Source organism: Littorina saxatilis, linkage group LG2 (assembly GCF_037325665.1).
Source record: "Littorina saxatilis isolate snail1 linkage group LG2, US_GU_Lsax_2.0, whole genome shotgun sequence".
NCBI classification, from domain to species: domain Eukaryota; kingdom Metazoa; phylum Mollusca; class Gastropoda; order Littorinimorpha; family Littorinidae; genus Littorina; species Littorina saxatilis.
In genome coordinates this window covers 6,565,230-6,590,213 of record NC_090246.1, presented here as the reverse complement: position 1 = coordinate 6,590,213, position 24,984 = coordinate 6,565,230, and the positions used below count along the sequence as shown (strand labels likewise).

Below are 24,984 nucleotides of genomic sequence, written 5' to 3'. Positions count from 1 at the left end.
TACTCTTAGCGTAAAATTAATTTGAGAAACATGGGAAGGAAGAGAAAGGGAGGGGGGGGGGGGGGGGGGCTATGATTAAGCTGAAATATGCATTTCAGGGCCATTTTTGTGTGTCTAAAATACTAAAAACCTTCAGCTTCTGGGGGATTCGCCCCCAGACCCCGACCAGGGGCGTTGCCCCTGGACCCTACTGGGGGCCTTCTGCGGCCCCCAGACCCCCACTTTTTTTTTCCTTAATTATCACTTTTTCTGAATCCCATGTCTGCTAGTGCATTTTCAGAATCACTAGCGCACCATTTTTGGGACTTTCAGGGCTTTATTGTAATGTGAAGCATTAGTTCTTGGGGTTAACCAGCTCTTCATAGGTTGATATTTTACTGTTAGTGAATAGGGTTGGTTTCATGGAGCTTTTACTTTCTTGTTTGTGTGTGCAGGATGGTTGTCAGAAAGTTATAATTCATATTGTGTTACATGCATTACGTGAAATAGTGTTTGAAGTAAATGAATAGAACCTATCTTGTAGACCTTGTAGACGTAAGGTCAATAAGCTAAAGCCTAGTGCAATCTGTGGATGTTATTTTTCTTGTATTCCTTCTTATGGTTATTATGTTTAGTTATGTATTTTTCTTGCTCCAAGAAAAAGGACCATATTTAGGATAAATAAAGGTGTGCTTAATTGTATGACTAAGAAAGAATCGTATTTGGTCCAAATTACTGTGTGATTAATTGTCTCATGGGCGGTAAATGATGATTGAGAAGGTAACAATGTTTTGGCATTGCTGCATCACATTTTTAGAACAAAAGGGAAGAAAACTTTTACTAATGTGATTTGTACTAAAAACATATATTACACATTTCAACTGACTGTACAACTTTCAAGTAGATTTCTATGAACTGACCGTACAAAGAGATAAACATGTGTGTGAAGTAAGTGTACAAATAGACATTCAGATAATCCGACTGCATTCATAGATGCAGAAGAAAGTTGACGCTGTATTATCAGAAGCACAAAATAACTGACTGCACAAATAGATTTCTGACACAAAACTGGTGCTGTATAATCAGAAGCACAAATGAACTGACATTACTGATAGCCACTGTGACTGTAAAATCAGGTTCAAAAATGAAGCGACTGCACAAATAGATGTCTGACACACCTGTCCTTTGCGCCATGCAGGTACCAGTCGCGCCAGGCGTCGATGTGCTCTGAGGTGTTTCACTACAAGCGGGGCGTGGGCCAGGTGTTCAGTCAGCCGGCTCATCTCATCGAACCCAGCAAGTTCCCCGAGGAAGACGTGAGTCTACGTCTAACTTCTACTGCTACTGTGTTCTGCATATGACAAATATAAATTTCTTTGATGCTTGTTGGTTTCTTTCACGTACCTCACATCCCCTTTGCCCCAATTTCATTTTAAGATGTTACTGTGTTATATCAATTTCTGAGAAATGTAACCTGTTGTGGTTTCATGTTGTAATTTGCTGTTATTCCACGGCCTTTTGTGCTGTCAGTGGCCGAGCAACTGGGAAAGAAAAACGTCTCCAAATTGTGGTCTCGAACGTTTTCTGGCTAAGCTTTGTGTTAAAAGCAGCAATATCGATGGGGATGAAGCTTATTCGGTTATTTTTACCTGCTGTGTGACGGATGTTTGTTTTGTGTGGACAGTGGCAGTACAGCTGTGTGACGGATGTTTGTTTTGTGTGGACAGTGGCAGTACAGCTGTGTGACGGATGTTTGTTTTGTGTGGACAGTGGCAGTACAGCTGTGTGACGGATGTTTGTTTTGTGTGGACAGTGGCAGTACAGCTGTGTGACGGATGTTTGTTTTGTGTGGACAGTGGCAGTACAGCTGTGTGACGGATGTTTGTTTTGTGTGGACAGTGGCAGTACAGCTGTGTGACGGATGTTTGTTTTGTGTGGACAGTGGCAGTACAGCTGGGACAAGGAGGTGTATCCCATCGTCATTCACTGCCAGGTGGAGGAGGAGGGTGAGAATCAACAGCTGATCGTGTCCTGCATAACAGACATTGATTGGTTTTCTGTGCACAGACAACAGTGTCATCTGGGTGCATTGCGTTGTCTCTTTCTCTCTCTCGCTGTCTCGCTGTCTCTCTCTCACTCTCACTCTCACTCTCTGGCTGTTTCTCTCTCTCTCTCGCTCTCTCGCGGTTTCTCTCTCTCTCACCTAATGCTTACGTGTCAAAGAAGACGGCATCACACAATATCCTCAGCGTATTACCTGTCCCAATATAGGCCAACTGGTCTAAGAGGACGTTAAACCCGACTAGTCAGTCTCTCTCTCTCTCTCTCTCTCTCTCTCTCTCTCTCTCTCTCTCTCTCTCTCTCTCTCTCTCTCTCTCTCTCTCTCTCTTTCTCTCTCTCTCTGTGTCTCTCTCTGTCTCTGTCTCTGTCTCTCTCTTTCTCTCTCTTTCTCTCTCTCTTTCTCTCTCTCTCTCTGTTTGTCTGTCTCTTTCTCTCTCTCTCTCTCTCTCTCTCTCTCTCTCTCTCTCTCTCTCTCTCTCTCTCTCTCTCTCTCTCTCTCTCTCTCTCTCTCTCTCTCTCTTTGTGTATCTCTTTTTCTCTCTGCCTTGCCTAGGGGAATGTGTGATCTACATCACAATTTCCGTGTTCAACCTAATTTGAATCCAGTGTGAGAAAAAACTAATGTTTACTTAATTCTGGAAGTTATGTCAAGCATCTAACGAAGGCATTTGCTGTACAGTAGAACTCCCCCTTAGCGACCCCCCTGTTTACGACCACCCCCTTTTTACGACCGATTTTGCTACCACGGATGCATTCTACTATATAATGAACCCCCAGTGAACGACTCACCCCAAAACGCGACTTACGACCGAGCTTTTGGGGGTGAATTACGACTTTCGCGCATTTGTAGTCGAGCAGACGAAAACAATACATGGCGGCTCTTGCTCCTCGAACTATCGCGAGACGAAAAAAAATATTAATTCTCGCGCACGATAGAATCCGCGGCGACTTCCTTAGGAGTCGGGAAGACGCAAATCCTGTGTATCGTCAAGGATAATGACCCAAAACGCGACTTACGACCGAGCTTTTTGGGATGATTTACGACTTTTGCGCATATTTCGAGCAGACGAAAACACAACATGGCGGCTCTCGCTCCTCCAACTATCGCGAGAAGAAATAAAAATGAAATCTCGCGCGCGCGAGATCCTGATACATCCGGTTTTTTTCTGCACACTATCTTGTCACGACGACTGTCTTGTTGACAAACGAAGATTCGCGAAAGAAAAAGAAAAGCGCCGACTCTTGAGTAGAGAGCTAATAAAGTAATCGCTAATCGAGCGAAGTGGCAATCCGCGGCGACTTCCTTGGGAGTCCGGAATACGAAAATCCTGTGTGTTGTCAAGGATAATGACTTGGTGTTATCTAGATGGTGAGAAGGATAGCGAAGCGAAAGTACACAAAGAGAGGAGCCTGTAGCTGTACGAAGACCTCAACGATCGTGGTCAAGTTTAGCGATGCAAGGCGACGAATCATTCATATGAGCGGAAAGATGATTCGGGAGAAAAGTCGTTATGCTTTCTATCGAGTTAGGACATTCGGATTTTACTGGTTGCGCCACAATGTCAAATGTGCTTCACTCAGCGGGGAGCGAGTATTACGCCATGAGTACATTTTCTTTGAAATTTGAGTTCAAGTTGTTCTGCTGTAATGTGTTTGGGTGTGTGTGTGTGTTTTGATATGACAGTAAACTGCAACTGTGTGTTTGTGTGTAAACATGACAGTAAGATACACTGCAAACAAATTCATGACCGACCGGCCAAAAACTCAAACCCCCCTTTTAAGACCCCCCCTTTTTACGACCTAATTTTCAAGGTTTTTCGAAAGTCGTAAACAGGAGGTTCTACTGTATTGAAAACAGTGGTAGTCTTTTCAGTAGACAGTGAGGATCTTAGTCATAACATAGTGATAGCGGCATTACAATTTACAGCTCAATAACAAGAACAATAAGATAATTATGCTGAATGGACAGTTTAGTTTAGTTTTCTTGCCACCAAGAAGAGCATGATTCTGTCCATTCATGTTTAAACTTGACACAGTGTGTGTATCATGCAGGCCAATCACATTTATGTACACCGTAATAGAGAAGATCCCTGAGCACAGTTACCTGATCTAGCCTCTCAAACACAATGATCTAAATATTGTGAATTGTCTATCCATTCACCTGTAACGTATGAAATGCTTTGTGTGCACAGAGCACGCAGGCCACTCACACATCATGTACGCTGTGGTGGAGAAGATTCCGGAAGGAAGCTTCATCATCAAGCCACTCAAACAGAAACAGTTCGTCGACGGCCTCTGCTACCTCCTCCAGGAAATCTATGGCATCGAAAACAAAAACATGGAACGACTCAAGGTTTGCATTAACTCATGATCAGTATGTTGTTAGTAGTGTGTGCGAGTTTTAACCAAAAATACAGTGCCTTGATGGTATTATAATGGGAGCACAAGACTAGTGGATCATCTTACATGTACACATTGTCTCTGTGAATGCCCTTTTACAACCGGTTGCTTCCCTTTATGTAATAGACCAAGCACAGGGCGTCATTGCACAAAAACAAGCCTTGTTAAAATTCTCTAAACCAGAGTAATCATGTCAACAAACATCAAAAAGTAAGATGGATAGAGCATTATATATATAGAACCCACACACATCCAACAGTGAGATCATAGAACCCACAAACAGGAACGGAGCAGCTTGGGTACCAACAAGTCTGTTATGGACCCTCTATGCTCGAGAACTCACGAGTAACTCTCAACTAAAAAAGTAGATTTTTTTTTTCCAAAAGAGATTGTTATCCCTGAAAAGTGATAGCACTGTATGAGGCACTCCAGACCGCCATAGGAAGGTCGACTTCAAGTTCTGCAACAAAGGAAGATTTTTTTTTAAATTATCAATTTTTCTTTTCTTTAGCTAAGCCCAGACAATAAAAAGCATTCTGCACCAAACTGCAGTAAATAACATTTTTATCTTAAACCTTATAAGTTCTAAAACATCCAACAAGGTTTGCACGATTGCCACAGGAGGGAGTTACTTCCCTTGAACAGTTTCCATGAATTCCCTATGCTATTTATAGTAGAATTGCCCAGTTGAAAAACACAACAGGCGCATGTATCCCAGCACAAGTTGGTATTTATTTGTGTTAGGTGATCCACTTTAGATGGGAGGTTATCCCAGGGTGGTGAATTTTCAAGGTTCAGCATTTGACTTATTCTATACTAGAATTGCAGAGGAAAGGAGATGTAGTGTATTTCTTTCGAATACATCACCTCAATTTAACTAATAGGAGTTACCTTACTTACGAGTGCTAGACTGAGAAGCGTTACCTTACTTACGAGTGCTAGACTGAGAAGCGTCCTATGTTACCAGTACTAGACTGTAAACAAGGTCGCTAACTCTAGATTTCCGTCGGTATACCATTTAGGGGAGTAGTCTCCCTTTGTCGGTAGTACCTCTCTGCGCATGTGCCAATGCCCATAATCCCCAGTTTCAATTTCTTGCTACGGGGAGCTAGACGTGTATTTAGACCTTTCCCGTCTAAGAAGACTTCCTTCACAGGAACTACAACTTTCACCTTCAATCACGGTTTGGGCTTTCCTTTTTAAGGGCGATTACTACGCCCGTATACATTCAATGATTCATCACGTTGAACAACGTAACGAACCGTGAAAATGAAAGTGAAACGGCTTAAAAATGTAACAAAGTTACTTGGTCATAAGTAGAAGGTACTTCAATCATCAATGATACCTTGTTGACACACAGAGCCTAACAGGCTCCGTTACTTGTCTTTTAAAACTAGTGAACATGCAATTGAACGACAACTATTCTTTACTCAGTCGTTACGAATGTCGAACAGATATTTACAGCGGTTGGACCGGTTTCATTGGCGCAATAGAACTCCGCGAACGATAACTTACCTTGCAGCTTTCAATGGAAAGCAACGGCAGGTCACCCTACACATCAATGTAGGAATACGAACAAGACCTTCAACTTCGAAATTACCCAGAAGTTTTTTGCGTTTTAACAGCTTTTTATCGACAACAGCGAGGTTTACCAGGTGCGTTATCCCGACCGGAAGCGCATTTCTGATCCGAATTTTTAGGCGTACAAAGTACCGAGCGCCCGCGAAGGTTACATACGGCGTATGAATACTTCTGTCATTACAAACTGCGATGACTCTTGCGGGCAGCGTAGATACGGAACGCAGTACGCTTGAACGCTGATTGAACTGAAGGCACAGAGCGCCCGCGAATGTTACATACGGCGTATGAATACTTCGGTCATTACAAACTGCGATGACTTTTGCGGGCAGCGTAGATACGGACCGCAGTACGCTTGAACGCTGATAGAACTGAAAGCGGGTTGTATCGAAGAATAACAACAAACCTCGCCCGCTTGGAAAGAAAACCAAACACTGAGATTGAGACATGCGCCTCCGGGAATATTACGGAGGGAACTTCCTTTACTCTCAGAGAAAGGCAAGTAATTCTCTCTCCTATGTTTCTGGGAAACGGTGTTTTCTGCTGTTGGCAGATTATGGTTTTGGTATTTTTATCAGATGATCATGGTGGACTCACAGAGACCACGTGGTGGTACTTCTTCAAATTGGATAAAGAATACTTTCCTTGCCAACTTAACTTGATTAACTTGTAAACTTGTATGCGTGCATACATACACATTATATATGAGTAAATATATATTAAAAAAAAAAATAAAAAAAAATAAAAAAATTTTAAATTGACAAGGAAGAATTAAAGTGTATGCAAACACAGATGGGACATCTTTATTGGGATATAATCCTTTTTTTCTTGGCAAAGGGTATCAAAGAAGTCAGTTGATGTTACAAATTCCATTTTCATGGAGTGTTTAAATCAGCTATCTGAGTGGTAAAAGATTTAACTTATGGTTAAACTCAAGTGTTTACACTTTGAGATTTACACTCAGCTAAAATCTGTTGATACCACAGTGCCAGGAGACAGCTCTTCAAATTCAATTAGAACAGGCACACATATATACTTATGTTCTGTTCCAGTGCACAATTGATGTACATTACACTTGAATGACATGTTATGAATAATATACAGTTGAAACCATGCCTTAGGGGCATGAATAAACTTGGTTGTTAACACATGAGTATTACACTCAGCTGAGTTTTCACAACATGCAAGATCGAGCAAGGCTCTGAATAATACTCACAGGTGAGCTTCCTATAATGTTGTCATGCCTCTACTTATTCCTGGTTCGTAGGCAAAACCTAAGCCTCTGACCTTTAACAAGGCCACATCTCTACTGTTGTCACCTAATCCTACGACTAGGTTCTCAGAAGTAGACAACAGGACCTAACAATAAGAGGCCGCCCTTAAATAACACTGGCTCTAGTCAGGTTCATACAAGGGATACAATGTTTATCATTTCATATTATGGAAAATATAACATATTTGCTGAACGGATGTTGTTACAACACACAATTAACTATGCCTCCTAGACAGAGCGGCTACTCTCATGAGAAAGGTACTGGATAAACTCTTGGCACAACCATGCCGTTATCAGTACGAGGGGGAATTAAGTCATATTGACATGTATTTATATATACGTAGACATTACCAAACAGACAATGTCGGGCGCTCTGGGGGAATACCTCCAGTAAGCACAGGAAGAGACAGGCTTCCTTTTCGCCCTGATAACTCCCAGGATCGTTGCGACAGCTTATGACAGACCCTCCAGCTGTCAGGCAAGACGTCCACTGGGCGTAACATGAGTAGAATCTCCCTGAGGTAGCTACAGCCTCGTCTGCAACCTCTCCCTTGAGGTGACCCCGAAACACGGCTGTTGACAGGACTGGGCCCCTCCCACCACTATCTTTGCCAGGGTTCCCCATCATGATGGTGGCTTCATGCATTTTGACTACCAGTATTCAGTGCTGCAAACTGCCTGTAGCGATGCTTCAGCACCGGAAGGACAGCTCCCGCCCCCCATTGCCTGTCTACCACCTCCTGATGGACTGAGGAAGACCTATTGTTTAACGCTCTTGGAACTAGACCAACACTTCATGCCTGACCATTTTCAGCAGTGCCCGGCTACACAGAAGTCTGGGAGTGTGAGGAGAATGCCTAGAGCCTCCTAGTTATCTTCATCACATGGAATGGAGAGCTAATGGTTAGAGGCTACAACCTTCACACCGGGGAGCCGCCCTACCAGTAACAAGATGGCACCTGCAATCTGCATACAGATCACCAGTCAAACAGCGGTGGACAACTGAACAGGGTATGGTAGTCACATCAGTTTCCATGCATACTGCAAGCTCTTGAGGTCTCTAGATGTCTCCTTCGGATACACAGCTACAAGACAGACACTGCGCACCAAGATAAGAGGAATCAAAGTGTCTCAAGACATTTGCCTGAGGAAACGACTCTGAAGATCACTCACACTTGGAGTGGAGCTTGTTCAACAGGGTAACAGGCCCAAGAATCTTGCCATACAAGCGTCGGGCAACACGGGTGAGCATGTTCAGGCTACATCACAAGGCGGGGAGCTGTTGGAGATAACGCAGAGACGGGGGAAGAAGTGCTCTGAGAACGTCAAGTACAGATTGCTTTCATGACCTGTGGACGGACCCAGCGTAACAACTTGTAAGAGTTGCCCCTTCTTCCTGAATGTCATCTGACACCCGCATCAGCCAGGGGATGATGATAGAAATGTCAGATTGTACAGTCGACACTCAACAGAGGATGTCCGACACCTGTAACAGGTCACATCTCGACTGATAATGGTAACAACTCTGGCAGAAGCATCAACAGGAGAGACGACAGTAGACGTCCTAGAGAAGGGATGGGCCGTTTAAGATCACTGGGCAGGTGCCCCTGAGATGATCAGCAGCTTTTGGAAGACAACCTACCCCAGGGTCAGGCAGTCCTTAGGCTACAAAACCTCATGGTTATCTTCCTTGGACCAAGTCAAGAACCGCCCTGATTTGGCGCTTCGTGGTCGGCTGGGCGTTAAGCAAACAAACAAACCAAGTCAAGGCAAAACCCTTCAACAGGGACAGCACTCAACCTACGTCATGCTTCAGAGACGGACAGACTTGACTAAAGAGGGAATGTCTCCCGAGGTGACTCCGCCCGTTTTTCCATGGACTTTCCAGGAAGGACACTGAGAGATAGTCTGAGGTTTGGCCAGCCATCCGCACTATGAGATTCATGGGCCAGATTTCATAGATCAAGGAGGACCTCTCAGCCCATGCGGATTGATTAGTGCTGCCAGACATCTTGGACTGGGTAAACCATACGTCCCTCCATCATTGAGTCAAATTTTCCTGGAACAAGAAGAGCTTCCTCTACCTTTAGGGGTATTGGGTACGGCCACAGACACACTTGGATTTGGGAAGGCTCAGCCACCCCTTCCAACCGAACCTTGAATTGGACAAGCTTCGTTTGCCTCTTACAACTGGCGCTCTAAGATCCCTGGACCACAGAGATAAGACCTAGAGGTATTCCTCCCCCGAAAGGCATAATGAGTGCGGCAATACCTTTGACAGTGGGTGAATGTGTCCATCCCATCCATATGTAGACTCTCAGATGCCTGGACTCAAAAGCTAAAGGAGCTGGAGGAAAGAGACACAGTGAGATCCTAGCAGGAGCTAGGAATACCACACAAGGCTATCTCCCTCGCTCCCAGTCTACGGTGACACAAGGTTATTGGGTGAGTATAAGTTGTGTCACTCTAAGAGCTTGAGGTAGAGACACAGTGAGATCCTAGCTGGAGCCAGGAATACCACACCAGCCTTTTCTCCCTCGCTCGAAGAGCCTGAGGTAGAGACACAGTGAGATCCTAGCTGGAGCCAGGAATACCACACCAGCCTATCTCACTCACTCCCAGTCTACGGCTACGCGTCGTTTTTTGGGCAAGAAACGTGGCAACTCGGGTGCTGACTAAGACCTTTGTCAAGTCAGAACTATGCATCAGACCAAGAGAGTACACCTCCTGCCTCAGGCAGGGGCCTGAAAACAACTCTGCATAGTCACCCTAGAGCTCAGCTCCACAAACAGCTGAAGTGCCCCAGAGCTCACAAAGCTATGCTGGTCAGACAATGCAACACTTGCCGCCCGCAGCCACGCCTACTGAAAATCCAGATATGGACTTGGGTGATCTAGGCAGAAGTACTACTGAGATCACAACATAAGACATCTTTGTGAGTTCAACTACCAGGGGGCAGAACTTTGCATCAGCCCAAGATAGTGCACCTTCGGCCATAGGCCGGAGAACATCACTGCATAGTCATCTAAGAACTTGTGAGCTCTACAGAAATCTGGAGTGTCCCAGAACCCACAAAACCTATGCTGGGCAGACAACCCAGCAGATGCCACCTACAACCATGTTTACAGAAAACCTAGATCAAGGACCTGGCTGATCAAGCCAGAAAACGGTCCTGCTGAAATCACAAATGGGACCTCTCAGTGAGTTGCATGCCAGGCATGGCACCCTCTTGAGTAAGACAAGAGCGGTCATTCAGCCAATAAGGGCTCAGAGATGCCCATGGTCACTGGGGACCCCCTCACGCAAAAAGTGTGGAATTTCAAAGTAAGAAGCAGGTTTTCCCCTTGGGTAAAGGCAATACAGCTGGCTGTCTTTCACTTGCTATTCTAGGACAAATGGTACCTTTAACCATTAAGGGTAGGCTTATAGCCCCCACATGCGTTGAGACAGGCACAGGAAAGGTGCAGACAGTGACCGTACTGCTGAGCGCACTTGCGCTTACTTCCTGTCACGCAGGAGGAACAGCTAAGTCAGCCTGAATTTACACTGGTATCTGTGCCTACCATCCTCATTAGAGAGGTAAATTCAGAGAGGATATATATATTCATTCATGCGACTGGCACAATTGTTTGCCATGGAAAGTGGTGCCTCAGACCAGAATTCTACAGGATCTCTGGAAACTCTGTCAATCTCCCTTAAATGGAGGATCAGTCGCAGAGACGCACCTTGGTGATAAGTTCAAGGTATTAGAGGAATTGTTATCTCTGACCATTCCTCATCTTTTAGGTCGTTCACCTGATCCACCTGCAGAACTTTACGTTGCTGGGGAGTTGGGTCGCTCAAGGCGCATAATGGCAAGTCATAACCATAACCCAACATTGATAAAGACAAGTGATCAGAGGAATAGTAACGACCATCGAGTAGAAACCAGCTCTACATTGACAGGTGGGACTTTCTTTCGATTGTCCCTTTCTGGAGCAAGTTGACACAGTGGCAACAATGCAACTTGCCACTCGCCCGACTCAGGATTTCTTGCTTCTCAGTCCGATGATCTATCCTTTTCTTCCCCCGATTTTACAGGGGGGATTCCGGACAAATGGGCTGAGTCGGGTGAGGTGACACTAGATTACCGATCGAAAGTCAACCCTCCAGCCTGTTATCTATTCTCCTATTAGTTAAATTGAGGTGATGTATTCGAAAGAAATATGTATTTTTTACAAGTAAAATGACTATTTCTAAGAATACTCACCTCAATTTAACCAGAGACCCTCCCACCAACCCCGCTATTGACTTAATAGCTTCGAATTGAAACTGGGGATTATGGGCATTGGCACATGCGCAGAGAGGTACTACCGACAAAGGGAGACTACTCCCCTAAATGGTATACCGACGGAAATCTAGAGTTAGCGACCTTGTTTACAGTCTAGTACTGGTAACATAGGACGCTTCTCAGTCTAGCACTCGTAAGTAAGGTAACGCTTCTCAGTCTAGCACTCGTAAGTAAGGTAACTCCTATTAGTTAAATTGAGGTGAGTATTCTTAGAAATAGTCATTTTACTTGTAAAAAATACATTTTTGCATATTATCCATTACCACAAAGCTGACACTTTATAGATTGAACAAGTTGCGGTAAAGGTAGTGTTTTGTCTGATGGTTGTATGTGCCTCTGTGATAAACAGCCTCATTTGATTTTCACATCTTTCTGTGACGTGAGTGCAAATATCGAAGCTTTTGATTTTAATTTTATTGCTGAACTAATAATATAAGGAATCTGCAGTGCCCACAAAAATATGTAACCTTATACAGGCGGTCCGAGAAATGGTCATGGCCACTGTTGTTTGTGTGTTAATATGTAGTTTGTGTGTTACACAGACATGTTGATGTGTTGTTTGTGTGTTACCTGGACATGTTGATGTGTAGTTTGTGTGTTACACAGACATGTTGATGTGTTGTTTGTGTGTTACCTGGACATGTTGATGTGTTGTTTGTGTGTTACCTGGACATGTTGATGTGTAGTTTGTGTGTTACACAGACATGTTGATGTGTTGTTTGTGTGTTACCTGGACATGTTGATGTGTAGTTTGTGTGTTACACAGACATGTTGATGTGTAGTTTGTGTGTTACACAGACATGTTGATGTGTAGTTTGTGTGTTACACAGACATGTTAATGTGTAGTTTGTGTGTTACACAGACATGTTGATGTGTAGTTTGTGTGTTACACAGACATGTTGATGTGTTGTTTGTGTGTTACACAGACATGTTGATGTGTAGTTTGTGTGTTACCCGGACATGTTGATGTGTAGTTTGTGTGTTACACAGACATGTTAATATGTAGTTTGTGTGTTACACATACATGTTGATGTGTAGTTTGTGTGTTACACAGACATGTTGATGTGTAGTTTGTGTGTTACCCGGACATGTTGATGTGTTGTTTGTGTGTTACACAGACATGTTAATGTGTAGTTTGTGTGTTACACAGACATGTTAATGTGTAGTTTGTATGTAATCCGGACATGTTGATGTGTTGTTTGTGTGTTACACAGACATGTTGATGTGTTGTTTGTGTGTTACACTGACATGTTGATGTGTTGTTTGTGTGTTACACAGACATGTTAATGTGTAGTTTGTGTGTTACACAGACATGTTAATGTGTAGTTTGTGTGTTACACAGACATGTGTAGTTTGTGTGTTACCCAGACATGTTGATGTGTAGTTTGTGTGTTACACAGACATGTTAATGTGTTGTTTGTGTGTTACACAGACATGTTGATGTGTTGTTTGTGTGTTACACAGACATGTTGATGTGTAGTTTGTGTATTACACAGACATGTTGATGTGTTGTTTGTGTGTTACCCGGACATGTTGATGTGTTGTTTGTGTGTTACACAGACATGTTGATGTGTTGTTTGTGTGTTACACAGACATGTTAATGTGTAGTTTGTGTGTTACACAGACATGTTAATGTGTAGTTTGTGTGTTACACAGACATGTTAATGTGTTTGTGTGTTACACAGACATGTTGATGTGTTGTTTGTGTGTTACACAGACATGTTGATGTGTAGTTTGTGTATTACACAGACATGTTGATGTGTTGTTTGTGTGTTACCCGGACATGTTGATGTGTTGTTTGTGTGTTACACAGACATGTTGATGTGTTGTTTGTGTATTACCCGGACTTGTTGATGTGTAGTTTGTGTATTACACCGACATGTTGATGTGTGTAGTTTGTGTGTTACACAGACATGTTAATGTGTAGTTTGTGTTTTACCCGGACATGTTAATGTGTAGTTTGTGTGTTACACAGACATGTTGATGTGTAGTTTGTGTATTACACCGACATGTTGATGTGTAGTTTGTGTGTTACACAGACATGTTAATGTGTAGTTTGTGTGTTACACAGACATGTTGATGTGTAGTTTGTGTATTACACCGACATGTTGATGTGTAGTTTGTGTGTTACACAGACATGTTAATGTGTAGTTTGTGTGTTACACAGACATGTTGATGTGTAGTTTGTGTGTTACACAGACATGTTAATGTGTAGTTTGTGTGTTACACGGACATGTTGATGTGTAGTTTGTGTGTTACACATACATGTTAATGTGTAGTTTGTGTGTTACACAGACATGTTAATGTGTAGTTTGTGTGTTACACAGACATGTTGATGTGTAGTTTGTGTGTTACACAGACATGTTGATGTGTAGTTTGTGTGTTACACAGACATGTTAATGTGTAGTTTGTGTGTTACACAGACATGTTGATGTGTAGTTTGTGTGTTACCCAGACATGTTAATGTGTAGTTTGTGTGTTACACAGACATGTTGATGTGTTGCTTGTGTGTCACACTGACATGTTGATGTGTTGCTTGTGTGTCACACAGGACGTTGACCCAGATGAGGAGGTGGAAGACAGCGGCGCAGAGTGTGTCATCTGTATGTCAGACATGCGCGACACGCTCATCTTGCCGTGTCGACACCTGTGCCTGTGCAGCGCGTGTGCGGAGTCGCTGCGCTACCAGGCCAGCATGTGCCCCATCTGCCGTGTCAAGTTCCGCGCGCTGCTGCAGATCCGCGCCATGAGGAAGAAGATGCCGCCCGTCACGGGCCAGCAGCAGGTAGGCTGGGGGTCGTACCATAGTGGGGAATTTGTCAGTGTGTGTGTGAGTGTGAAGAGACTGGTGTTTTACAGTTACAGCTAGATCCATGTCATAAGGAGGGGGCTATAGCCGGTCACTTGCCAGCAGCCGGTAGGCTGAGGGTCATAGAATAGTGAAGAATTTGATGTTGGTCAGTGTGTGGAGAGGCTGGTGACATAAACAGGTAGATCCGCGCCATGAGGAGGAAGCTATAGCTGGTCACTTGCCAGCAGCTGGTGGGCTATGTCGAGGTCAAGTCAGACGTTTGGGTCAGTGGCTGTTTGTGGGAGTGAAGTGCCTGGTAACTTACGGGCGACTGCTGCCACAAAGTGAGGAAGTAGACACAGATAGCACTGCCACTTCCCAACATTCCCTGTCAATTCTGCTACAATCTCTCAAACCAATGGTCAGTGGTTTGCTTACGCTGGTAGCAACAGCAAAGTTCATTTACCTGGAATGATCAGTGAAATCAACCACACACTCGGATCAAAGAAAACTGGACAGAAAGCATGTCAAGGGAAATAACTCTTTGTCGGTAATCTGTAGGAAAGTTACATCTAGCAAACCACTGCACAGCAATCACTGGCTGTGTGAATAGCGCATGCTACACTTGTCAAATCATTTACTCTATGAAAAGTGCATGCAGAACTAATTGATGCATTGCTGTGTTATGTTGCATGCAGAACTAATGAAATCATTGACTGTGAATAATGCATGCACTGTGTTATGTTACTTGTGCAGACGGAGCCCGAGGAGAATCCAGTAAGTCAGGAGGGTGTCCCGCCGGGTTACGAGGCCATCTCTCTGGTCGAGGCTCTGAACGGTCAGGTGGTGTCACAGAACGGACAGACAGACGGTCAGTTGTACTGTGTGTGTGTGTGTGTGTGTGTGTGTGTGTGTGTGTGTGTGTGTGTGTGTGTGTGTGTGTGAGTACGTACGTGTGTGTGTGTGTGTGAGAGAGAGAGCTTGAAAGAAAGAGAGCGCTTTAAGTTGATGTTTTTTAATGCCCTCATGGTTAAACCATTACTAATCATTTGGGGCATGTTCCCCGGGTATTACCCCGACTTCAGATGATTTACCAAAAAAATAAAAAAACAAGAGGCGAAGCCTTCAAGGCTCCCGTAAGAAATCGACAAACAGTAACACAAACTCAAATCACTCCGTCATGCCCACGCACACACACCACACACACACACTCACAGTTAAAACTAACGCATCATATTTACTCCATGTATAATTTTTAAAAGAAGTCAAACAGATAAAATGACTGTGTATTTGTTGTTGGTGTAGTTGTCCCTGAAGGAGATCTTGTGCAATCCTCTCTCTCTCACACACACACACACACACACACACACACACACACACACACACACACACACACACACACACACACACACACACCACACACACACACACACACACACACACACACACTTTTAAACTGCATCAGCATAATTATCATGGCAAAGCTTATCTACAATCATTAACTTACTCTAGAGCTTGCGTATCAAGATAATATATTCTTGGAATTGTCATACGACTAAGATTTAAAGATATGGGCGTCACGATGGTCACACTGAGACAGGTTCACATGAGGTTATTTGCCCTGGTCCTCGCACTCCGAAGTCTCTGATATTGTTCAGTGACACATTGTCCTGCTGGCAACCAGCTCCACGTGCTTGGGCATGAACGGTCACCAAGAAGACCATTATCTCTCATATACTGGCTGTGTGAAAGCTATTAAGGTCAATGACAGAAAAACCGTGTACTTCCTCACTGCAGCCCTGGGAATTTGTTTAATCCTGTCCCACTCAATTATCGGAATGTTCCTGTACACTATGTCTTTGTATCAGAGAGTTGTAATGTTCATTTGTAAGGACGTCCTTACCTGAAACAAATGAAAAGTTGGATTACAACGCTGCAGTGTTCTCTGCCCTGGATTGTAGCTTGCCCGTCGTAAATCAGCAGTAGATCTGCGGGTGCTGTGTTCATTTGGAAATCTACCATCAGCTTATCTGTCTTTTGCACTGCAGACACTAAGCAATAGGTACCTGCCATGTGGTCACTTTTTCCACTGCTGTCCTCAGTCATATACTTTTCATCAAGACTTGTCACCATGCCGAGTGGATCTAAATTCAGAAGTCGTCATGTGGCTGAGGCATATCTGACATAGCGTCGATCTTGTTGTAGCTTATCCTCCTTTCTGAAACAAAAGGCAAAATATGATTAGTTGTGATGACTACAACCTACACAAATAAAAACAGTGCTTTGATACTGAATAGTCGGGTTATACAAGCTACTTTATGCGAAACATGTCAACTGACTGCAGCAGCCTGGTTCTTAAAATAATTCTGACGGTCAACACAGTCAACACACTATTCACAGTCCATTTTGAGGAGCAACTGAGGTACTCTCCAGTGGTGGATTTAGGAGGGGGGCGGGGAAGGGGGCCCGGACCCCCCCTATAGGGAAAGAGAGAGAGATTCAGGGGGGAGGGGGGTCATGCACCCGACCCACCCTGGCATTTTCGGGCGCTTTGCACCCTCAATTCAGGCGCTTCGCGCCTTCAAGTTCGTGAAAAACAGTTTGGGTGTGCCCCCCTTTCCTGGATCCACCCTTGCTATCTGATGGTCTTGTTTGAATGATAACGATCAACTCAGAAGGAAGAAATCATCAGAGGAAAAAATAAACCATTAACATTAACCGCTGAAAAATACAGAATCACATGTGCCATTATGTAGAACAAAATTCCACAGCAAGCTTTCTTTGGACGACTGTCGTTATCTCAAAACTCGCATTCTACCTGCTGTCCAACAGAAGCTAATCTTACGTTGTGCTGCCTTGAAAAAAAATGCAGGTGAATTTACCAAACGTTACGGACATTAACGAATCGTGATAAGCTTAGTGCGTAAACAGCAAATAGTACAATCAAAGAGAGGAGTCTGGAATGAAACGCGATACAGATCTAGGTAGATCTAGCATTCACAAATTGTCTGTAGAAAGGCACCACATTTTACAGACAGAACTATGACAGAGCATGTTTTGAAACTGAGGCAAAATCGTAATAATTTTGACTTTGAGAACAGATTCATCCCGTTTCCTTATAATTATCTGCATGTTCAAGTTAATGGTAGACAGTTTTATACGGGCAGAGTAAACTTGAGACTCTACTGCAAGTCTTGAAATTCACATAAATCGCCGAAAGAACAAAGACATCCAAACATTACAGGCAGTTTAGATCAACTATTTTCACTGGAGGTGACTGCCTAGCACTGTTTTTCATATCTGTGTCTGCTGAAATAGAAAGAAATTAAACAAAACGAATGATCAGTAAGCTTATGTGACACGCTTTATGAGTGGGAGACACTAGATCTGCCTGTACTTACATTGTTACTGGGGACACGACTGCCAGATCGACACTGCGCTTTCGACAGCTGATCTTCCCTGCGCAGACACTGGAAACACGCTGTGCAGATCAAACTGTTGGAAATCTCCTTTGGCTTTGGTATCTTCTTTATCTATTTTTCTTGAGCTAAGAAATCGAACAATGTGAAATCGTCTTCCCCGAATCAGCGAATGCAGCTAACTGGAAAGTGAGTCTATACCACAATGCTTTACGCGACCTGACCTGATCTTGACCCCTGACCTGGTCTACATACCACACACGACACAAACCAGTCACCTGCTTTTACCCGCCCAAAAAACCCCACCACCCGTTTTCTGTGGATACACACTTTAACTACACACATGCCGACAAAATGTTGATCATTGCTTCAATACTTTGAAGATGTTGCTTGAAAAATAACCAGGTGAAATGAGTATTTCGGTGTTTAGTCAAATGTTAAAGTTTCTACCACAGACATACACACACACGCACGCACGCACAGACAGACAAAGGTACGATCGCATGGGCTACACTTACGTGAGCCAATAAAAAAGGATCGCTGCGGAGGAGGTTTGGCTGTCGTGCTCAAGCTCCTAGCCACCAAGGCACAGAGCTGGGGTTGGTGTCAAGTAGTCATGGACTTGGTTTAGAGAAGAGTGCTAGAAGAGGGGAAACCAAGGCACAGAGCTGGGGTTGGTGTCAAGTAGTCATGGAGTTGGTTTAGAGAAGAGTGCTAGAAGAGGGGAAACCAAGGCACAGAGCTGGGGTTGGTGTCAAGTAGTCATGGAGTTGGTTTAGAGAAGAGTGCTAGAAGAGGGGAAACCAAGGCACAGAGCTGGGGTTGGTGTCAAGTAGTCATGGAGTTGGTTTAGAGAAGAGTGCTAGAAGAGGGGAAACCACTGTTACTTCATCTCTTTTGTTATAATGTTATATGAAGTCTTATATCGCGCGCGTATCTCCAGACTCGGATTCAAGGCGCAGGGATCTATTTATGCCGTGTGAGATGGAATTTTTTACACAATACATCACGCATTCACATCGACCAGCAGATCGCAGCCATTTTGGCGCATATCCTACTTTCCTACTTTGTTGTTGTGGTTGCAGGTGTGAATCACCCGATCGGTGTGCCGCCCTCCCTCCTGTCCGTCGACAAGAAGGGACACAAGGAAACAAAGTGAGTCAACCCCAGCTTGTGATGCTGCTTTCAGTGGTCACAACCCCAGCTTGTGATGCTGCTTTCAGTGGTCACAACACCAGCTTGTGATGCTGCTTTCAGTGGTCACAACACCAGACCTGTGTTATGCCTTGTGTAGCCCCAGCAGTTATCAGAGTACTTACATTGCTCAGGTTGAAGGCAGTTAAATACTTCTACAGATGTTTAACCAGCAGCAGACCTGCCTACCCTTATGATTTGGGCGTAATTTACTACGATTGTTAACCCAAACTACGCCCCCACAATGGAAGTACGATTTTTAAGAAACCAAAAGTACGATTTTTCGCATCTCATCTCGATGTAAATCCGATCAGTATTGTTGCTCTCGCAGAGCTTGCGTTTGCACCTGCGCGAGATCGTTTGGGCAATATCCGGTCATTTCCGGTCTATTCAGTCACATACAAGATAGACGACGCCGTTCGCATTACAATGAATTAGCGACGCGTGGAAAATCTGAGCCTCCGTGAGACGGACGAGTCAGATGAGGAAGCTGGTCACAGTGGTGGTAAAAGGATTGCTGTGAAAAAGAAGAAAGCCATTCAACAGAAATACAAAGGCAGCTAAATGGAATCGTGGCCATGCCTAGAACCTTAATGAAAAGGGCCAAAGCACGTCTTGTGTTCCCTTTGCCACAGTGACTTTTCGTTTTCGTGTGCACACATTGTGAGATATGACTGTGCATAGGTTATAGCACATCGGGACAATTTATCACAAGGATGCAGTAAAGAGAGCTCGTGGAAACCAAAAGACAAAAGAAGTTCGAATTACCTGTTTCTTTATCAGGAAGTCGAGTCGAGTGATACGTACAGTAAGTGAGTAACAAAACTGGAGGGAGAAATTGTCCGAGCAGAAGTGACAATGTGCGAAATGATTGCTGAATGGAATCTTGATTACACTTTCTTCCACCAGATTACTCTTTTTGGCTTGGCTCATTACACCTTGTAATTTTGGGGGTAGGCAGGTGCCCCCCGCGGGTTAGGGGGAAGAATTTACCCGATGCTCCCCAGCATGTCGTAAGAGGCGACTAACGGATTCTGTTTCTCCTTTTACTCTTGTTAAGTGTTTCTTGTATAGAATATAGTCAATGTTTGTAAAGATTTTAGTCAAGCAGTATGTAAGAAATGTTAAGTCCTTTGTACTGGAAACTTGCATTCTCCCAGTAAGGTCATATATTGTACTATGTTGCAAGCCCCTGGAGCAATTTTTTTGATTAGTGCTTTTGTGAGCAAGAAACAATTAACAAGTGGCTCTATCCCATCTCCCCCTTTCCCCGTCGCGATATAACCTTGAACGGTTGAAAACGACGTTAAACACCATATAAAGAAAGAAAGAAAGAAAGGTAGGCCGGTCTGCAGCAGAGATGGCTGAGGACAACGAAGATAACAGATTGTGTTGCATGAATTCACTGGCACTGGCATTGGACCTTAAAGGATTGTATAAGCTCCTTTGGCTGTTGATGCTTTCATACCTTGTGTCTGCCTCAAGATGTACAACTGAGAAGAAATGGTGGATACAAGTTGGGGCTGTTGTGTGCCTTAAAACTTGAACATGCTTCCTGGCTTGTGGACAACCCAGAGCCTCACAAAATCTGTCTGTATCTCTGAAACTATTGAGAGTTCAAGATTGAAACTTTATGTAATTTTCAAACACCATAGGACCTTCGCAACAACCACGTGTTACAGTATTGTCTTTGTAAACAAATAAAGGAATGAAAGTATCTGATGGAAATAAGTACTTCTCTTGCTTTTTGTGCACAGTACAAGTAACGCCAAGCTATTTTTGTCAAAGAGAAGGTTTGTTCTGCATCGAGATGTACAAACCAGTGTGCGTGTTACCAGGGTGACACTGTCGACCTCCATCGAGTACCAGAAAGAGATGGACCCGGCCATGGACAACAAGAAGAACGACGAGAAGGAGCTGGAGAAGGAGGAACAGAGCGACGACAACGTGGTGTCCACTCCACTCAGCAGGGAGCTGCCCCCCTCTGGCTTGGAGCCCGCAGAGAGGTGGGTGTCTGGTTACATAGCTTGTTGTTGTCAGTCTCACTGTCCACTCAGCAGGGAGGTGGGTGTCTGGTTACATAGCTTGTCGTCGTCAGTCTCACTGTCCACTCAGCAGGGAGGTGGGTGTCTGGTTACATAGCTTGTTGTTGTCAGTCTCACTGTCCACTCAGCAGGGAGGTGGGTGTCTGGTTACATAGCTTGTTGTTGTCAGTCTCACTGTCCACTCAGCAGAGAGGTGGGTGTCTGGTTACATAGCTTGTTGTTGTCAGTCTCACTGTCCATTCAGCAGGGAGGTGGGTGTCTGGTTACATAGCTTGTTGCTGTCAGTCTCACTGTCCATTCAGCAGAGAGGTGGGTGTCTGGTTACATAGCTTGTTGTTGTCAGTCTCACTGTCCACTCAGCAGAGAGGTGGGTGTCTGGTTACATAGCTTGTTGTTGTCAGTCTCACTGTCCACTCAGCAGGGAGGTGGGTGTCTGGTTACATAGCTTGTTGTTGTCAGTCTCACTGTCCACTCAGCAGAGAGGTGGGTGTCTGGTTACATAGCTTGTTGTCAGTCTCACTGTCCACTCAGCAGAGAGGTGGGTGTCTGGTTACATAGCTTGTTGTTGTCAGTCTCACTGTCCACTCAGCAGGGAGGTGGGTGTCTGGTTACATAGCTTGTTGTTGTCAGTCTCACTGTCCACTCAGCAGGGAGGTGGGTGTCTGGTTACATAGCTTGTCAGTCTCACTGTCCACTCAGCAGGGAGGTGGGTGTCTGTTACATAGCTTGTTGTTGTCAGTCTCACTGTCCACTCAGCAGAGAGGTGGGTGTCTGGTTACATAGCTTGTCAGTCTCACTGTCCACTCAGCAGGGAGCTGCCCCCCTCTGAGAGGTGTGTCTGCTGTAATGTACACTCCTTGTATTGGCCAGAGCATCCAGTCTGACTCAAGTCAATTTGATTAAGTTTTAGCCAGTGAGTTCTTCAATCACTGGACAGGGACTGTACATTTGTGAACACATACATTTATGGCATGAGAATATGTACGCCTAACTCAAGTTCAGTGGATACAACCTCAGTGGATATATATGTTGTGACGATCTGTTTGTGATTTCATGCATTCAATCATAGTATCTGAGCCAAACAGTAGCCAGTCTGACATAGTCTCAGATGGTGCCATCAATTTTCCAAGTTGCAAATTTGAATCTTAAACTGAAAATTCAAAATTGAATCAATTTGTAAGATCAAATCAGTCAAATCAAATCAAATTATGTTTGAACTTGACTCAGGTGTGCTTGTCAGAAAGATGGTCTTTTCTGGTGCTTTGCCACTGGTGGGGTCCGAACACGTATCACTGTATAAGCTGCACCTGGAAGTGATGTGGGTTAGATGTTAAGCAGAAAATGTAGACAGCTAAAGACCGTAGAACTGTTGTGTTCTCTCTTGCTGGCTCTTGTAGAGTACCCCATGTGTGTCTGTTCACAGGCGGCGATCACCAGAGAAGAAGACGGGAGGGGAGGAGGCGGCTCCCAACAACAGAGGTCAGGCCGTGACCGCTCGCCCTGCCACCAAGGTTAGTCAGCACTCTCTGCAGCCCACGCTTCCATAATGGATACTGTATTTCTTGTTTGTCGTTCTCGCTGGGACATGGTTTCTACACATTGTGAGGAAGGCTAGAGACTGCACTGTGAGAGTGTGTGAAGTGAGGTGAGATAAGGAGCAGTAGAGAGAAAGGAGTGATTACTGAGGTGTTTCCTGTGTGAAGTGAGGTGAGATAAGGAGCAGTAGAGAGAAAGGAGTGATTACTGAGGTGTTTCCTGTGTGAAGTGAGGTGAGATAAGGAGCAGTAGAGAGAAAGGAGTGATTACTGAGGTGTTTCCTGTGTGAAGTGAGGTGAGATAAGGAGCAGCGGAGAGAAAGGAGTGATTACTGAGGTGTTTCCTGTGTGAAGTGAGGTGAGATAAGGAGCAGCGGAGAGAAAGGAGTGATTACTGAGGTGTTTCCTGTGTGAAGTGAGGTGAGATAAGGAGCAGTAGAGAGAAAGGAGTGATTACTGAGGTGTTTCCTGTGTGAAGTGAGGTGAGATAAGGAGCAGTAGAGAGAAAGGAGTGATTACTGAGGTGTTTCCTGTGTGAAGTGAGGTGAGATAAGGAGCAGCGGAGAGAAAGGAGTGATTACTGAGGTGTTTCCTGTGTGAAGTGAGGTGAGATAAGGAGAGAAAGGAGTGATTACTGAGGTGTTTCCTGTGTGCATATGATGAACAAAGAGTGAGAGGTAATTGATGTTGCATTTTGTCTGCATGAGCTTGAGAGAAGGACGAAAGTGGGAGGACTAGAGCCAAAGTGGGAGGAGGGGAAGAACAATAAATTATTGTTTGTTTGCTTCCTGGATTTTGTCAGAAAAGAGCGGGAAGGGGGAGGGGTGAACATGCGGAGAACTCATTCACATTTTCTGTGTGGTGTGTGTGTGTGTGTATGTGTGTGTGTGTGTGTGTGTGTGTGTATGTGTGGTGTGTGTGTGTGTGGTGTGTGTGTTTGTGTGTGTGTGTGGTGTTTGTGTGTGTGTGTGGTGTTTGTGTGTGTGTGTGTGTGTGTGGTGTGTGTGAGTGTGTGTTTGTGTGTGTGTGTGGTGTTTGTGTGTGTGTGTGTGGTGTGTGTGAGTGTGTGTTTGTGTGTGTGTGTGGTGTTTGTGTGTGTGTGTGTGGTGTGTGTGAGTGTGTGTTTGTGTGTGTGTAGTGTGTTTGTGTTTGTGTGTGTGTGTGTTTGTGTGTGTGTGTGGTGTTTGTGTGTGTGTGGTGTTTGTGTGTGTGGTGTGTGTGAGTGTGTGTTTGTGTGTGTGTGTGGTGTTTGTGTGTGTGGTGAGTGTGTGTGTGTGTGGTGTTTGTGTGTGTGGTGTTTGTGTGTGTGTGGTGTGTGTGTGGTGTTTGTGTGTGTGGTGTGTGTGTGTGGTGTGTGTGTGTGTTTGTGTGGTGTTTGTGTGTGTGTGGTGTTTGTGTGTGTATGTGGTGTTTGTTTGTGTGTGTGGTGTTTGTGTGTGTGTGTGTGGTGTGTGTGTGGTGTTTGTGTGTGTGGTGTGTGTGAGTGTGTGTTTGTGTGTGTGTGGTGTTTGTGTGTGTGTGGTGTTTGTGTGTGTGTTTGGTGTTTGTGTGTTTGGTGTTTGTGTGTGTGTGTGGTGTTTGTGTGTGTGTGTGGTGTTTGTGTGTGGTGTTTGTGTGTGTGTGTGGTGTTTGTGTGTGTGTGTGGTGTTTTTGTGTGTGTGTGGTGTTTGTGTGTGTGTGGTGTTTGTGTGTGTGTTTGGTGTTTGTGTGTTTGGTGTTTGTGTGTTTGGTGTTTGTGTGTGTGTGTGGTGTTTGTGTGTGTGTTTGGTGTTTGTGTGTTTGGTGTTTGTGTGTTTGGTGTTTGTGTGTCTGCTGGAAACACGCTTCTCCGGGTTTACTGCTAGGTGGCGCACGAAAATCAGGCCTGTGCTCCAGCGGCACGCCCGCAATTTGGCTTCACTGCGGAAGGGTAACACAGTCGTGTCACCGGGACACAGCGGCAGAGATAATATTTTGCGGAAGAATGCCGAACAAGTGTTGTGCTACATACTGTACTTACGTGTATTTTACTGAAAATGTCTTGCAGACGAGGCAGTTAAATTGAAGACACTTGTTTTGGAACCTCGATCTCTTCTAAAGCCTCGTGCAATCTATTACGTCAAAGCAAAGAAACGTCACTCTGAAAGTGTGGCGTGACGTGTTAGTTCTAAAGATTCATCGAGGGTAATTAGCGAGCGCAATTTTTGTTTCTATAATGACGTTTGTCTCGGTGACTTTGGCATCATAAGCAATGGAAAAACAAGTCCCTGCCAGACTGACTTGCTTGACATGACCTCATTTACATGATATACACACGTGTGATTTGAACGATTATTATCTCACGGGTGTCTCTCTCACGTATGTAGGATAAAGTGGTATCACCTGAACATCCTAGGGCAC

At 44.4% G+C, this 24,984-nt stretch overlaps 1 protein-coding gene across 2 annotated transcripts in view; it reads left to right on the top strand.

Annotated features, from left to right (window-relative positions):
* Positions 1-24,984, top strand: part of LOC138958078 (E3 ubiquitin-protein ligase MGRN1-like) — a 43,895-nt gene that overhangs the window by 5,474 nt on the left and 13,437 nt on the right. For both annotated transcript variants that reach the window (XM_070329142.1, XM_070329141.1), the window contains exons 5-12: positions 1,178-1,295; positions 1,922-1,985; positions 4,233-4,393; positions 14,173-14,406; positions 15,169-15,283; positions 18,917-18,986; positions 20,864-21,031; positions 22,494-22,581. In XM_070329142.1, the coding sequence (XP_070185243.1) occupies positions 1,178-1,295; positions 1,922-1,985; positions 4,233-4,393; positions 14,173-14,406; positions 15,169-15,283; positions 18,917-18,986; positions 20,864-21,031; positions 22,494-22,581 (1,018 nt within the window). The remainder of the gene's footprint in view (positions 1-1,177; positions 1,296-1,921; positions 1,986-4,232; positions 4,394-14,172; positions 14,407-15,168; positions 15,284-18,916; positions 18,987-20,863; positions 21,032-22,493; positions 22,582-24,984) is intronic.